Source organism: Hippocampus bargibanti, linkage group LG04 (assembly GCF_051943395.1).
Source record: "Hippocampus bargibanti isolate YZ-2025 linkage group LG04, ASM5194339v1, whole genome shotgun sequence".
Classification (NCBI taxonomy): Eukaryota; Metazoa; Chordata; class Actinopteri; order Syngnathiformes; family Syngnathidae; genus Hippocampus; species Hippocampus bargibanti.
The window spans coordinates 529780-544576 of NC_142737.1; the positions used below are offsets into that span (position 1 = coordinate 529780).

Sequence of the window (14797 nt, forward strand, 5' to 3'; positions counted from 1 at the left end):
AAAAACCGAGTGTGTCGCGTCTGCTCGGTCGTGTCCTTCAAATGACGCCATAACAATGTCTCACATACATATGAGTGTATTATTTAATCGTCTTGGACCTTTATGAAATGCGTGTGGAGCATTAATCAATTTAGTTGTGAAAGTACAAGCAGGAAGTTGTGATGTTAGTCTACGTTTTCAAAAAAAAAGAGCGGCTCGTTTGAGGGCTTTCCTTCAGAGAGGAGAAGAAGCAACAATATAAAACAAGAGGGCGAAGGAAAAAGAAGAAGCGCAAGAAGGAAGAAAAGAAGAGAAAATGCAGTCTTCTTCTTTGTACGGGAGAAAAAGGTGAGGGTCATCTGCAATGATTTGGATTGGGACTAATTACAAACCGGAAGTTTCCGCTTGCTGGAATTCTTTTTCTCAAATAACTTCATCAAATGATTTTTTTAATTCATCTCATGAATTTGTATTAATTGTCTGACAACTGTGAAGGAGTTCCTCCCCCAATAAATCAGCAGTTCAGTCAACACGGAAGTAACTCAAATAGATAGAACGCTACCTAGCTCGTGAGCCAATAGAAAGCCCGATAGACAGTTAGCTAACTAACTAGACAGCCATATAGCTAATAAATAGCCAGCGACATAGCTAGCTAGACAGATAGCAAATAGATAGCAAATGGCTAAACAGCCAGCTACATAGCAAGCTAGCTAGACAGATGACAAATAGATAGCAAATGGATACATAGCCAGCTACATATCAAGCTCGCTAGATAGATAGCAAATGATGCCAGATTGAGATTTCCTCAACCTCTTGAGGACCTCTTCCTGCTCTACTCCAGGCGGATCTTCTTATGAGGACCACACCCTCATCCGACGTAGTCCAGAGGAGAAGGAAGACCAAGATCCCCCCCTGGAGGATTCGAGGAAGAGGTTCAACTCCAAATCATTCATCCATCTTCAAACGCATGTCACCCCGCCAATCCAAACCTTCTCTTCTTAGGCCAACTGCACCTGTCAATCACCGCGGAGGCGGGCCAGTTGCTCATTTGCAGTAAGTGGACCGACCACAAGAGGGACACATGCTGTGGTTTTTTTTTCCCCATGCTTGAATTCCACTTCCTGTTTGGTGTCACCCGCAGTCCATCGGGCCCGACGGCGCGGTCATGTGATACTCAAGTTCGAGTGAGGATGATGTCATCCTTGTGGAGATGATGCTCACTATTCCGGATCTCCTTTTAACTCTGTGTGTGTGTGCGTGTGTGTGTGTGTAACTGTGCTCAATTGACATGTGACATTAAGCACCACATCTTAATGAAGACTCCAACTGTGAAGAACAACAAGAACCCTGAATACAACCACCAATTCCTGCTGTAAGTCACACACAAACACACACACACACCAAAAAGTCCTCACTGGTCAAAAATGACCTCACTACGTATGCTATAAAATTTATACCATACGTACTGAGGATATTTTTGACATAAATGTTATGTTGGTATACATTTGATAGCATATTTAGTCAGGACATTTTTGACAAGTGATTTTATATCATAAAATCATAGTGGTCCTCACAAAACAGCAATACAAACTCACAGACACACACTAATACAATAATAATAATACATTTCATTTGTAAGCGCCTTTCAAAACTCTCAAGGTCACTTTACAGTCACTGGATCAGTTTTTCTGTGAGTGAGCAGCGGCAGCCACACGCGCCGGCGTTCACTCAACCCGAAATAACTCAAATAAGTAACAAAAGCTAGCTAGTTAGCCAGCCAGTAAATAGCCAGCCAGCCAGCCAATAGATAGCCAGCTAGCCAGCAAGCTAATAGATAGCTAGCCAGGCGGATCAATAGCTAACAGACAGTCAGCTATATAACTAATAGATAGCCAGCTAACAAACATCCAATAGATAGCCAGCCTGTACGACTTACTACTGTACACATGATAATCGTGCTGCGTGAATGCGCGTGTGTGTGTGTGTGTGTGTGTGTGTGTGTGTGTGTGTGTGTGTGTGTGTGCGCGTTTCAGGCCAGTAAGTGAGAATATCCGTCAAAAAAGGCTGACGTTGTCAGTGCTCAGAAGACACACAGAGAGCCCAAAGAAAAAGTAGGTGGAGCTTTGGAAAGAGCTTAAAAAATAATCAAAATATCTTAAAATGCAATTTTGATACAATACAATACATAATGATTTATATCGGCTTGGATTGGATTAACGTTTATCGTATTGTAGACATTTCACAGCAGCAAAGTGATGAAAGTAAGAGGAAAGGAAAGGAAGAAGTAGAAAAACAAAATTCAGGAGCTGCTGTAAAGGCAGCCACTCTTGCCATGCCATCTAGAAATCAAAACAAAACAACAACAAAACGAAATACAAATTGCCTTTCAAAACTCTCAAGGACACTTTACGGTCACAGGATATTTTTTCTGCGGGTGAGCAGCGGCAGCCACACGTGTTAGCATTCACTCAACCTGTAAGTAACTCAAATAGATAGCAAGCTAATAGCTAGTGAATAGATAGCCAATAGCTAGCGAATAGATATTGACTCCCATTGTGCAATATGATGTTTGGCCTTTGGGGGCGCTAGATCTCATGTCAGCCTCTGGAGTGCAGAGGTCAAAGTGGAGAATTTCCTGCAATTATTTATTTATTTGAAAAAAAAAAAAAACAAAAAAAACAACCCAAATGTCCGATCCTGCCGACTCACAGACAACAAACGGACGCTGCATTGCCGTGCTCGTATTTGTGCTTTGCCAGATGCTGTCAGCTGATTGGCTGCATGACTTTCAGAATCGGTCCACTTATTTCGTCACAGAAGGTGAGTGACGACAGCTAAATGTTGATGTTTATTTGGGTGAATTTAAATTTGAGGCCTGTTGCTACAAAGTCACCAAAATGTACTTCCTGCTTTGTGCACCGTTGACGTGCAGCCGGTCAATGGTTGGTTCTACCTACTGGGGGCGGAGTTTGGATGGAGAAAACACATGAGGGTGACGCCGCAAACCATCAGAACCGTCACGTCGCCCTCTAGGCGCCCGGGTGAAAAGATGATTCCATAATAATAAATAATCATACATTTCATTCAGAAGCGCCTTTCAAAACTCTCAAGGTCACTTTTTTCTATGGGTGAGCAGCGGCAGCTACTTTTGTCTCTTTATTTTTATATATATATATATATATATATATCTAAACATAGATGTAATTATGAAGCCAAAATGGGAGTTGTGAGCAAACCTCTGATATGCTGCCACATACTGGCGGAATGACGGTCCTCTGATGCCCTGCCATGTGGGCATCAGAGGGGAGCCACCATCATTGTTTTTGGTTGAGCTGAGACCTCAGGAAAAAAAAAACACTCATTGAGCACAAAACCAATCAAGGCATCACTTTGCGTGTGTCCTGTACACACACACACACACACACACACACACGCAGATGTGTGTCATGCGACGTAAAGTGCAGTGATAGAAATAGATTTTAAGTGCTCACCCCTCCAAAGAGTCCCCCACGGTCGCTATGGGGACAACAGGCTGCTCGGGAACCATGTGAACCTCAGCACACCTTTGTCCACACACACACACACACACACACACACACACACACACACATAAGCATCGAGATTCAAAGCACCTCCCTCTCGTGACATCCCATCATGACAAGATGCGAAAGCAGTCGGCGGAGAGCATCTTAGGGGCAAGCGAGAAGAAGAGAAAGGTTGTCTTTTGGAGAAAGTGTGAAGGTCGGAGCTCATCGTGGGCTGTCAATCAAACGATTGTGAGCCGTCATCCATTTTCCTCAAGACAACTTTGGCGGCGGCGGCCATGTTCTGGAAGCATACCAACTGGTCGTGGCGCAATGACCGCTCCGACTTTGACGACAATCGCCATAGCTATCACGAGAGCTACCATGATTGCGATGATGCTTATCTACTCGCCGCAGAACTTTGCGCCGATTCTGACTCCGCTCACACTCTTTCAGACCCAAAACGCTTCGGTGACTCGGCGGCCAGAACCACCCGACCGTCGGTACCCTCAGACTCCGGCCTGGACGTCAAACGAAACGTCGCCTTGGATTCCGACCATGATGTCAACCGGGACCCCAACCGGAACCCCAACCGGAACCCCAACCGGAACCCCAACCAGAACCCCAACCGGAACCCCAACCGGGACCCCAACCGGAACCCCAACCGGAACCCCAACCAGAACCCCAACCAGAACCCCAACCGGAACCCCAACCGGGACGTAAAACAGGCGCCCCACCTGGACCCTCGAACTCAACTGACGGTGAGTCTGAACTCTGACAACCTTGCGACCTGTCGGACTCTTCTCGTAAAGGCGTTAGCGGATGCTAACAAAAGTCTTATGGGAAATGTAGCTCCACGAGAAGGTTTCTTGAGCCGTCATCTGGACTTCTTTGAAGATGTCGGACGTTTCGCTTCTTATTCAAGATGCTCCGTCAGGGAACTAAAGTCTTGCTGGTAGTTATATCCCTACTGTTCAGACGTGGCGGTGCCGGACTCTGCTATGATTGGTCCCTGCTCTCAGGTTGGAGGGAGCAGAGAACTACTCCCTGCGTCTCCATGTCAAAGGTCAAAGTCAGCTTGATTGTCAAATATGCTAATATGCATGACATACAGCACAGATGAAATGAATGTCCTCTCGGACCAAGCGTGCGAGGCACTTAAAATGTGGCTAAAAAAGACAGACAATTGACAACAGACAATACATGTCATTTCTGAATGTAAAGTGAGGTGGTGACGTGTAGTAATGCAAAAAAAAAAAAGTTGAAGTGAGGTCTGGCAGAAAAAAATAGAGTGATAGTACAGTGTGTAGCATGTACTCAGAGTTCGGTGAGTGTGGCAGTGGGAAAGGGCAGGGAGGGCAGGGATGGGAGGGAGTTGAGTCTCCTGACTGCCTGGCGGCAGAAAGTGTCCTTGAGCCTGCTGGTCTTGGCTCGGAGACTCCCCAGTTTTATTGTGGGAAAGTCCAGATCCTACAATTCAGGAAGCGGGAGTTTGTTTGTGTGTCTTATCAAAGCGACACATGCAGTGTTTGTATGTGACTGTGTGTTTCCTGCTATTCTTCTCCTGCACATTCACACTAGCGCACACATTGCCCTTTTTTGTGTACGTCGGACTGAGGTGCTGGTCTACACGAATGGATTCCAGACATTCGTAGCGTCCAAACCAGATTTAGCCGTATCGACGACCTCGGTTGAAGGGTTGGATTTGGTCGCTGGTGGTGCAAGATCGCTTGCGGCTGTGGCGTGGCGTCATGCACACCATTTCCCGTTTGTGCCGCTCGTGCATCGGACACAACTTGCCTCAGGTTGGTAGCGTCGGGCCTTCGGTGTCCATCTTTGATGGGCTCGTTCAATTTTTCATGTGCGGCAATAGATGCACTTACTGCGTGTATGCGAGAGTGGCCAAGAGACAGGTTTATAAAAAATGTACAGGCCTTAAAAAAAGCGTTTGCAGACTCACGTGTGCATATAGTCTAAAACTCATACGGAAAAATAGATATTTTTTTTATAGAAACCTGTGTCCAAAATAAATTAATTAATATATGTATGCATTCACTGCCAGGCGTGCAAAAATGTGTCCACTCCAGTGCCAGGGTTTTTGTCATTGTCAGCGAAATTCAAGGACCCACAGAGTATTGCGTTTTATAACAATAATAATAATAATAATAATAAATAAATAAATCGTTGACGAAGCCTCTCGGGTAGGAGGCGAAACGTCCGACACCTTCAAAAAAGTACAGATGACGGCTGAAGAAACCTTCTCATCGATGGATGGACCACTCCTGTACCACTGAGCGCTTACACAGACGTAAATAATAAATAATAATCCATTTCATTTCGAAGCGCCTTTCTAAACTCTCAAGGTCACAGGATCAGTTTTTGTGTGGGTGAGCAGCGGCAGACCCGGAAGTAACTCAGTAAGATAGAAAGCGAGCTAGCTAGCTACTAATAATAATACATTGTATTTATAAGCGCCTTTCAAAACTCTCAATGACATAGCTAATAGATTGCTCGCTAGCTAGCTAGATAGCTAGCGATAGAAAAGTTTAGGACTACACAAACATTCAATGCAACGTAAGAAACCTTAGTCTCTTTTTTTCGTCAAAAAAAAGAGTTAATTCCTAATTTATAAGGGTCTGGAGTTATATGAGCTTGAAATGAGGGCGGATTTCCAAATATAATGCAATGTATCCATATTGGTTTATAAAATAACAATACATTTCATTTCTAAGAACCTTTCAACACTCTCAAGGTCACTTTTCAGTCACAGAAGTTTTTCTGTGGGCGAGCAGCGGTAGCCACTCGCGCCAGCGTTCACTCAACCCGGAAGTAACTCAGTTAGAAAGCTAGCTAGCTAACAGATAGCTAGCTAGGCCTTCACTCAACCAGGAGTAACTCATATCAAAAGCTAGCTAGCTAATAGACAGCTAATAGCGAGCTATGTAACTCTGATAGAAATCTAGCTAGCAAATAGATAGCTAACAGATAGATAGCTAGGCCTTCATTCGGCCTGGAAGTAACTCGGATAGAAAGCTAGCTAGCTAATAAACAGCTAATAGTTATCTAAGCAAAACCTGAATAAATTTGGGTATTGCTCTACATCATATTTTCAATTCCTGAATAAATTCGTGAATGGCAAGCGAGCTAATAGATAACTCACTAGATAGCTAATAGCTAATACATAGCTCTGTGGTAGTTAACTTGCTAATAGCTAATAAATAGCTCTGAGGTAGTTAACTCGCTAGATAGCTAGCTAATAGATAGTAAATCGCTAGGTAGCCAGCTGGATAGCTAGCTAGATAAATTAAAAGAAGTAAAGAGAGGAAACTTTTCACACACGCCTACTTCATTGAAATACATAATAGATGCATAAATAAATAACCTCTCGTTGCATTTTGTGGACGTATATGTATATTTTTGGAAACGGAGCAAAGATGGCGATCGTGTCGTGTTCGCTGTCCGCCGGTTCCGTCGGCGCCTCCCTGTGGCGTTTTGTGTGCTTTTCTTTGACAAATGTTTGCAAGGACAAGGTTTCCTGGCTCAGGAGTCCTTCCTCCGCAAGATGACATTTCCCACAGTGGGCATGTGAAGGTCGTCTCTGCGGAACAATGCAAACAGCTCAAAGAATCCCGCTCGGAGAAAGGTCGCGCGGCGGGACCTTTCTCCGAGCGGGAGTTTTAATTGCGCGTGTCACACTGATGACTTTGAGGAAGCCGGCTTGACGTCGTCCTGGAAACGGAAGCGCCGAGCGTCGGGATGACATCTCTCTAGCTTGACCCTTGCCAAAGTTGCATTTTTACAGATGAAAAATTCTATTTCTATTCTAGCTTGCTATCTGGTTGAGTTACTTCCGGGTTGAGTCAATGGTGGCGCGTGTGGCTGCTGCTGCTCACCCACAGAAAAAAAACTTATCCTGTGACTGTAAAGTGACCTTGAGAGTTTTGGAAGGCGCTTTGAAATCAAATTTAATATTATTAGTATTATTGTTAATATTATTATTATCATCATTATCATTCATCAAATTTCCCCATTGTGGGACGAATAAAGGTTTTCTGATTCTTCTTCTTCTTCTTATTATTATTATTGAGCTAATGCACATTTTTTGTAGTTCAAAAATATTCAACAAGAAACACATTAAGGCATATTCACTCATTAGCATTATTGCTAACAAGTGAATATGCTTGACATGCTGTCATTTAAAAAAAATCATATTCATATGATCACCACTTGAATAAAGTAGTCAGTTTCCTATTTGGTCCAAATGTACGAAAACGTACTTCCTGTTTACATGCTAGCACTGACCAATATGCTTTATCAATTGACTGAAGACAGGAGGCAGCCATCTTACGTTGCCAACGTTACCGAAAAGTTCTATTATTATTATTACTATTTTTTTAAGATCGACGCTACAATGACGACCTACATGATCATAGTGACGATCAAGACAATGACGACATTAATAATCATAATAACACATTTTATTTACAAGCACCTTTCAAAGCTCTCAATGACACACAATCACAAAGCTCGCACATAAATAAAAGCACAAATAAAAAAAATAAAAACATTCCCTTAAAAGGCTCAAATAATAAGCATTTAGCGTAGCTTTAGCTTAATTTATAATCATAATTAAAAACAATATGCTGAACATAATTTATTTACTCATCAATTGTTTTAATATGTTATAATAATACTACTACTACTACTAATAATAATAATAAATGTCATTTATAAGCGCCTTTCAAAACTCTCAGTCACTTTTCAGTCACAGGATCAGTTTTTCTGTGGGTGAGCAGCGGCAGCCACACGCACCAGCGTTCACTCAACCCACTCATAGAAAGATAACTATCCAGCTAATAGCTAGCTTGCTAGCCGCCAGATATCTAATAGAGATTGTTATTATGTTACTACGGAAACAGCAATTCAAGCAAATACAAAGTTTTTCATTAAAAAGTTCAAATAGTTAGCATTTAGCATAGCGTTAGCTTAATTTTTAATCATAATTAAAAACAAGATACAATAAGATATAATTTATCAACTCATGGTTTTTTAAATATGTTATTATGGAAACAGCATTAAAACAAATGCAAAGTTTTCCATTAAAAACCTCAAATAATGAGCATTTAGCATAGCAGTAGCTTAATTTCTAATATTAATGAAAAATGATATCCTGGATTGAACATATATAATTTATCAAGTCATTTTTTTCAATAAACACAATATGATAAGCTATGAAGCATTGCGTTCATGTGATGAAGGGCTCCATTTTTCCTTCGTCTCATTTGTGTGATGCAGACAAGCGCAGAGGTGGTATGAAAAAGATGCCCTAATTACCATGACGATAACAATTCCGATTCCAGTCCTAACGATAACCGGCGGAATGGCGCCGATGTGTTCTGCATCTTTAGGTCAGCGTCACCCGAGGACAAGAAGGCTTCGGGTTCACCATCTGCTGCGACAGTCCCGTGCGAGTCCAGTCGGTTGATGCCGGTGAGACCACCTCGATCTGCCAACCAAAACCGTACTTTTACAACCAAACTTCAAATCTTTCATACTGACTCGGGAAGTAGCTCGATAGAATCGAAGTAAAAAACAAATCATTAATTTCGGCTCACTTTTACGGGACCGATGAATTGGGCATCTCACAGTTTGCACTCTTGTATAAAATGTGAAAAAAGACACACCGAGGACATATCCTTGAGGTGTCCCTGTCGGTATTCAGCATGAAAGTACAAGAGGTATTGTTTCCACTTGTACTCATTTCTTTTGTTTGTCCCGCCCATCGTTGTGTCTCATTGGTTGTTCCCAACGGTAGGCGGTCCCGCTCATCAGTCAGGCCTTCGGCAAGGCGATGCTGTTTTGCAGCTCAACGGACTTCCTGTGGAGATCTGGAATTGTGGGGAACTGGCTCACGCCATCAGGTGACACTCCGGTTTTACACTTCAGCGATCGACGTTTGCGCAGTATTAAAGTGTCCATATGTGTGTGTCCGTGATCTCCTGTTCCAGGAGTTGTCCCAGTCATATCGTCCTGGTGGTGTGGAGAAGCTCCCCCGAGGTCAGGACGTGTTGTGAGCCTTTGGATCATCCACCATCAGCCACCAAGGTAAGTCTCATTCTGACGGTGTCGTCGTTTTGTGTGATCAGGTCTTGAGATTCCAATGATGCTCTTCACAGACCGCCAAACTGCTGCATCAGCCCGCCCACGTGAAACATGGCCGCCGCAGACGCAATAGAGGTTCTGTGGTGTCGTCCAGTCTGGAGGCTCTGGGTTCTCTATGGAGGGATCGTAAGGAAGCAGAACAGGAACAGGGAAAAGAAGGAGAAGAAGGTAGAGGAGGAGAAGAAGAGCCTTCTCGAACCTCCGCCTTGAAAGGCACCTGTGTGACATCGTCAAATGGTGACAATTACATCATACTGTCCCCTGTGGCGTCGCAGGAGCAGGTTGGTCTTAGGGGCGTGGCTACTTTCCTAGATTTAGTGACAGTATGCTCATGTTTTGGTGGGCGGCACAGCTCAGGCGATAAAACGGTATCAAATTTGGGCCATTGACCCTCAGGACTTGTAACTCTGTCCAAGGATGGGCAACTCCGATCCTTTAGGGTCACCACACGATCCTGCATTCTTTCCATGTTACCATCAATCAAAAGATCAGCCCATCGTAACGTTCTCCAGAAGCCTGATGGTGATCCTGATCATTTGAGTCAGATGTATCGGAGGAAGGAAACATCTCAAATCTGCAGGGTAGCAGACCTCAAGGACCAGACATTGCCTGCCCCCGGTTCAGGGTTTAGGTTGCAATGCAAAATCACACTTTCCTTGTACGTATCTACTATATCTTCTCTTCAGATCGTCCATCCCATATTTGAGGACAGAAGCACCACCATTGGTACGTCTCGTCCATCCTATTTGGGTTTTCATACAAACATTCCCAATATATTCGTCAATATATTCATTAATATCTGTATTAGGGCGTCTGTACCAGACTCACCCCAGACGGGGTGTGAACCTCCTCGACGAGAACCAAGCGCTGACCCAGTGGCCTATGGGCTCGGCTCCTCCCCAGTTGTCCTGCGCCTTCTCCTCGACGCTACGCAACTACGGCACCTACAGTAACCGCCAGAACTACCAGAACTGCACCATCATCCAATCGCATCGACCCTCCTGCGGCATCGGCGAAGCGCCCAAAACGCTCATCTTCCCCATCTTTGTTGAGGTCAGCTGAGATCCCTGGCCTTTGAACCCTGGTTGTTGTGGCGGTGGGGGGTGTTGATGTGGTTCTGATGTTGCCTTGGGACAGCCGGTGGACTTGTGCAGCCCGGACAGAGCGTTGCAGATGTCGGAAGAAATGCTTCTCCACCAGGCCCAGCAGCTGTCTCGCAAGGTGTCAACACCTTGTTGGTTTTTTTTCCCAAAATGTGCTCGGACATTATAGAGACCCTCTCGTGGAAGAGTTTAAGAACTAAATCATGCCCCCCCCCCCCTTCCTGTCCAAAAGGTAACCGTGTTGATCTACAACGACGTCCTTCTGGTCAGCAGAGAAGACCACGCCGGGCGATGTCACGTCCTCAAGAGTCCGCTTTACTTCAACACGCTACAAATTCAAGAGGGTAGGCCACCCGCTTGAGAGTGGCTGTCACCGGACTATGACGATCCAGGACATGATGTTCTCCGTTTTATTTCAGTGGCGTCTGCACCCCATCACATCTTCTTCCTGCAAAGTTCCACGAGCTGCTGGCAGTGCCTGTTCAGTTTGGAGGCCTTCAGCCTGGAACAGAAGGTTCGAGTCAGCCTCTGTCTCCACGACAACATCCAACGACAGCTGGTTGCCAAGGAGACCGAACACTCCCAGCAGGTACTTCTCTCAACTTTGCTGAACTTTGGGATTTACTGCTATGAGGACGTTGTCATTTATGTTCTACCCATGTTATACCCTCTCGCCCTACCCAGTTGTTGGCCTCCTCTACTGAGTTGGGGCTCTTCAATTCTCGACCGCCTTCCCCCGTTGAGCCCCCCACATATGCCCCCTTTTCCTCCCCCCGTGATCCCAACCCTCAGCTCACAGCCTCCCCCTATCTCGCCCTTACCACGGGTGTATGCACCCCGGCCAGACTCCCCTCCCCTCCCCCGTCAGCCCAGGCCCCCTTCAGCCCCGTTTGGAAGTCGAGGGGGCAGCAAGAAGATAAAAAACACCATCAAGAGGAGTTAAGCTCCACCTCCAAAGCGGAAGGTCAGCTTCAATTGTGACGTTGAAAAATTGAAAGGAGACAAACGTACCGCGTTTGTGTTCAGGACTGCGACGTTGCGTGTCCGAAGGGTCCTTGCCAGCGCAACCGGATTCGACACGATCGCTATCCGACAGCACCATCCACCGCCTGACATTTGACCTTCACGTCCGGCCCACCTCCACCCAAACCCTCAGGAAACACCTGACGTCAGAAGGGGTCACCCTAACGCACACGCTCGCGTTGCTACGTGGGAACACTGTACGCACACACAAACACAGGAATTGTGAGAGTTTGACGCTGGGCGTCAAATGTGTTTTATTTTTTAGGATGTTGAAATTGGAAATGACCGCAAGAAGAAAAGCAAGACTTTGTATGTACACACACACACACACACACACACACACACACACAAGTTTGTGTAAGATGTTCTGGTTGTCATTGTAGCGCTTCAGAAGTGCATAGTCGTCTTCCGTTCCTGTGCAGACGCAAGCGTTTGGTCCAAAGTGACAGTCTGGAACGAGCTCTGAGGAACACCAGGTTGGTTCTTCAGAGATAAATTTCCTTTTATTTGATTATTTGGCAGACAAAAATGGGTTGGTTGCGCTGTTGAGGTCTTCAAGACCGCACACAACCATGGACCTCAGATTGTATCTGCCAGTACTTGATAAAATTCACTGATTGCGTTGCATCACCTGCGTCCAAACTTAGACCTTCTACCCACAGTTATAGAGTTTCATCAACTTTCAGCCGCCCGGGTGTTCCAGAAACCAGTCTTGTACCAGATCCCCAAACATTCATTCTTTCCTAAGATTCTCTAAAGTTTTATCTTTCCCTTTTAGACCGTCTACAAGGGAGGTGCTGATCTGGGCCGAGAGTCTCAAGGCTCTCTTGGCCAACCAATGTAAGTCTTCAATTGCCCTCGACTGTGCGATCAGTGTGAGAGTGTGGTCGACGTTATTCCATCTTTTTTTTTTCAGATGGCCTGGTGGTATTCCGCCACTTCCTGAAGTCAGAGTACAGCGAGGAAAATCTGGACTTCTGGTTGGCTGTCGAGAAATTCAAGGAGACGTGCCCCCTGAGCAAAATGGTCGACAGAGCCAACGAAATCTATGAGGAGTTCATCTCGTGTAGCGCATCTAGACAGGTAGACGATGCCATTTGAAGATGCCTCCTGGTCACGTGACCCCCGACACGCTGTGACACCGTCTTCCAGGTCAATGTGGATTCAAACGTACGGGAGTGGACCCGACGGAGCCTGCGTCTAGGCGCTGAGACCACATCCTTCCAGCTGGCACAGGATCAGATCTTCAGCCTCATGGAGGCAGACAGCTACCCGCGATTCCTCAGGTCCCGCCTCTACGCCCAGCTGGCCAATCAGGACCTGAGGCTAGCCGATAACAGCCAGGGTGATTCCAGTCGGAACCGGACGAGAGAGGCTCTGATCATGTGAGGAACCGAAGAGTGTCGTTGCAACGTTGTTGTGTGACGATTGTGTCACTTGATCACATTTTTGGTGACTTATGTCCATGAGCTTCCGACCAATCAAGGGTTCTATCACAAGCTCCAAGTTGTAATCAGTCCAAGACGTTCTGATTGATCACAGTGCTTATGATGACTTCTCCAAAAACATTCTTATGATCAAAGATCTTGCGGCTTAGCCAAGAGGGTCTGATCGATCCGACAGAATACGATCGATTGATCAAGGATTTTCTGAGCGACCGCATCACCAAACTCCAGAGCAGTGGTTCTTAATCTTGTTGGAGGCACCGAACCCCACCAGCTTCATATGCTCATTCATCGAACCCGTCTTCCAATGACTGTGCCCACTAACTGCAGACTAGACTGAGGGGTGGACCTCTGCGGCGGCGGATCCACCGAACCCCTGAGACCGACTCACCGAACGCCTAGGGATCGATCGAACCCAGTTTAAGAACCACTGCTCCAGAGCAAAGCAGCAAAGACAAATAAAAAATACAGACCAGGAAGAATTGCGTCTTTATTTCAAGCTTGACATGCTTCATTTTTTTCAACACAACAGTCAACCACAGAAATTTTGAGAACTAGATGACCTGGGCAAAGATGTGGAGGTGCCTCATATCATATGTAGAGGAAGAAGAAGTAGACGGCAGTCTTCATCCGGCCATGATGTGTTTGACAAAGTCTGTGTAGTTAATGTTCCCGTTGGCGTCCTCCTGGCCGGCCATGAGCCGGTCCACCTCGTCTTCTGTCATCTTCTCCCCAAGGGTAGACAAGACGTGACGGAGCTCCGCGCCCATGACGGTACCGTTGCCCTCTTTGTCGAAGACCCGGAGACCCTCTACGAAATCTTCAAAGTGACCGTGGTCCTTGGCACGAGCCACGTGCTGGAGCATCGGAATGAAGGAGTCGAAGTCTAGCAGCTTTGAGTGCATCTCCTCCGCTTTGGGTCGGCCCAGCAGCTTCAGGACGTCGTCGTTGGTCGGGTTGTGGCCCAGCGCTCGCATCACGTCTCCGCATTGGGCATAGGTGATTTTCATCTCGCCTGTCGGCGTCTCGTCAAAGAGCGTGAATGCGTCGCGGAACTCGTCCATCTGCTCGGCACTGAACTCCACCACCACGCTCTTCAGGTCCACCTCACACGGTTTAGTCTCGGCTTCCGGAGCTTTGGGTGGCGGCGGGGCGCTCTCCTCCTTCTTGACCTCTGCTACCTTCTTGGCCTCTGCGGGCTTCTTGGCTTCCACTTTCTTGGGGGCCATGTTGGTAAATGGCGGGTGACTGGCAGGGCGAGGGGACAGGCAGTCTTCTTATAGGTTGTGTCTGGACAGCCGCAATGTCCAAAGATGGAATGGAAACACTCTCCCGAGATAATGTGTGACCCTTGATGACCTTCAGGCTGATAAAGGAGCTCACAGACACTTTAAATAAATGTGTGTGTGTGTCTGTGTGCATTTACGTTGGTGTTTGTTTGTAATGGTAGATGCTTTAATGTGGATGTCAATCCAGAGGAGATAATGTGGGTGAACGAGTCATCATTGCAGGAATGTGTCCTTGTCCTTTTAGGGTAAATTGGAGTCGGGATGGGGGCTGG

At 45.9% G+C, this 14797-nt stretch overlaps 1 protein-coding gene, 1 long non-coding RNA gene and 1 pseudogene across 6 annotated transcripts; 2 read left to right on the forward strand and 1 right to left on the reverse strand.

Annotated features, from left to right (window-relative positions):
• The first annotated feature begins 818 nt into the window (after positions 1 to 818).
• On the forward strand, positions 819 to 1136 carry LOC148898593 (uncharacterized). Its single transcript, XR_016114610.1, has 3 exons — positions 819 to 911; positions 982 to 1032; positions 1121 to 1136. It is a non-coding gene; the product is annotated as an uncharacterized LOC148898593 (long non-coding RNA).
• On the forward strand, positions 1133 to 13574 carry LOC148898594 (regulator of G protein signaling 3-like). Of its 5 annotated transcripts, XM_088993322.1 has the most exons (20): positions 1133 to 1162; positions 1262 to 1351; positions 2739 to 2799; positions 3960 to 4264; positions 8912 to 8993; positions 9319 to 9424; positions 9512 to 9608; positions 9680 to 9946; positions 10352 to 10391; positions 10474 to 10718; positions 10803 to 10886; positions 11001 to 11112; positions 11188 to 11357; positions 11453 to 11732; positions 11795 to 11988; positions 12057 to 12100; positions 12175 to 12267; positions 12570 to 12631; positions 12708 to 12874; positions 12944 to 13574. In XM_088993322.1, the coding sequence occupies exons 3-20, from the start codon at positions 2739 to 2741 to the stop codon at positions 13178 to 13180; spliced, it is 2646 nt and encodes an 881-aa protein (XP_088849448.1). In that variant the 5' UTR covers positions 1133 to 1162; positions 1262 to 1351; the 3' UTR covers positions 13181 to 13574. The 5 variants fall into 5 exon arrangements, with proteins under 5 accessions (XP_088849448.1, XP_088849449.1, XP_088849450.1 ...); XM_088993323.1 differs by lacking the exon at positions 1133 to 1162 and having other exon boundaries at positions 1219 to 1351; XM_088993324.1 differs by lacking the exons at positions 1133 to 1162; positions 1262 to 1351 and adding an exon at positions 2013 to 2090.
• Positions 13575 to 13709: 135 nt separating this feature from the next.
• LOC148898595 (myosin light polypeptide 6 pseudogene) lies at positions 13710 to 14499 on the reverse strand (annotated as a pseudogene).
• Between the last annotated feature and the right edge of the window lie 298 nt (positions 14500 to 14797).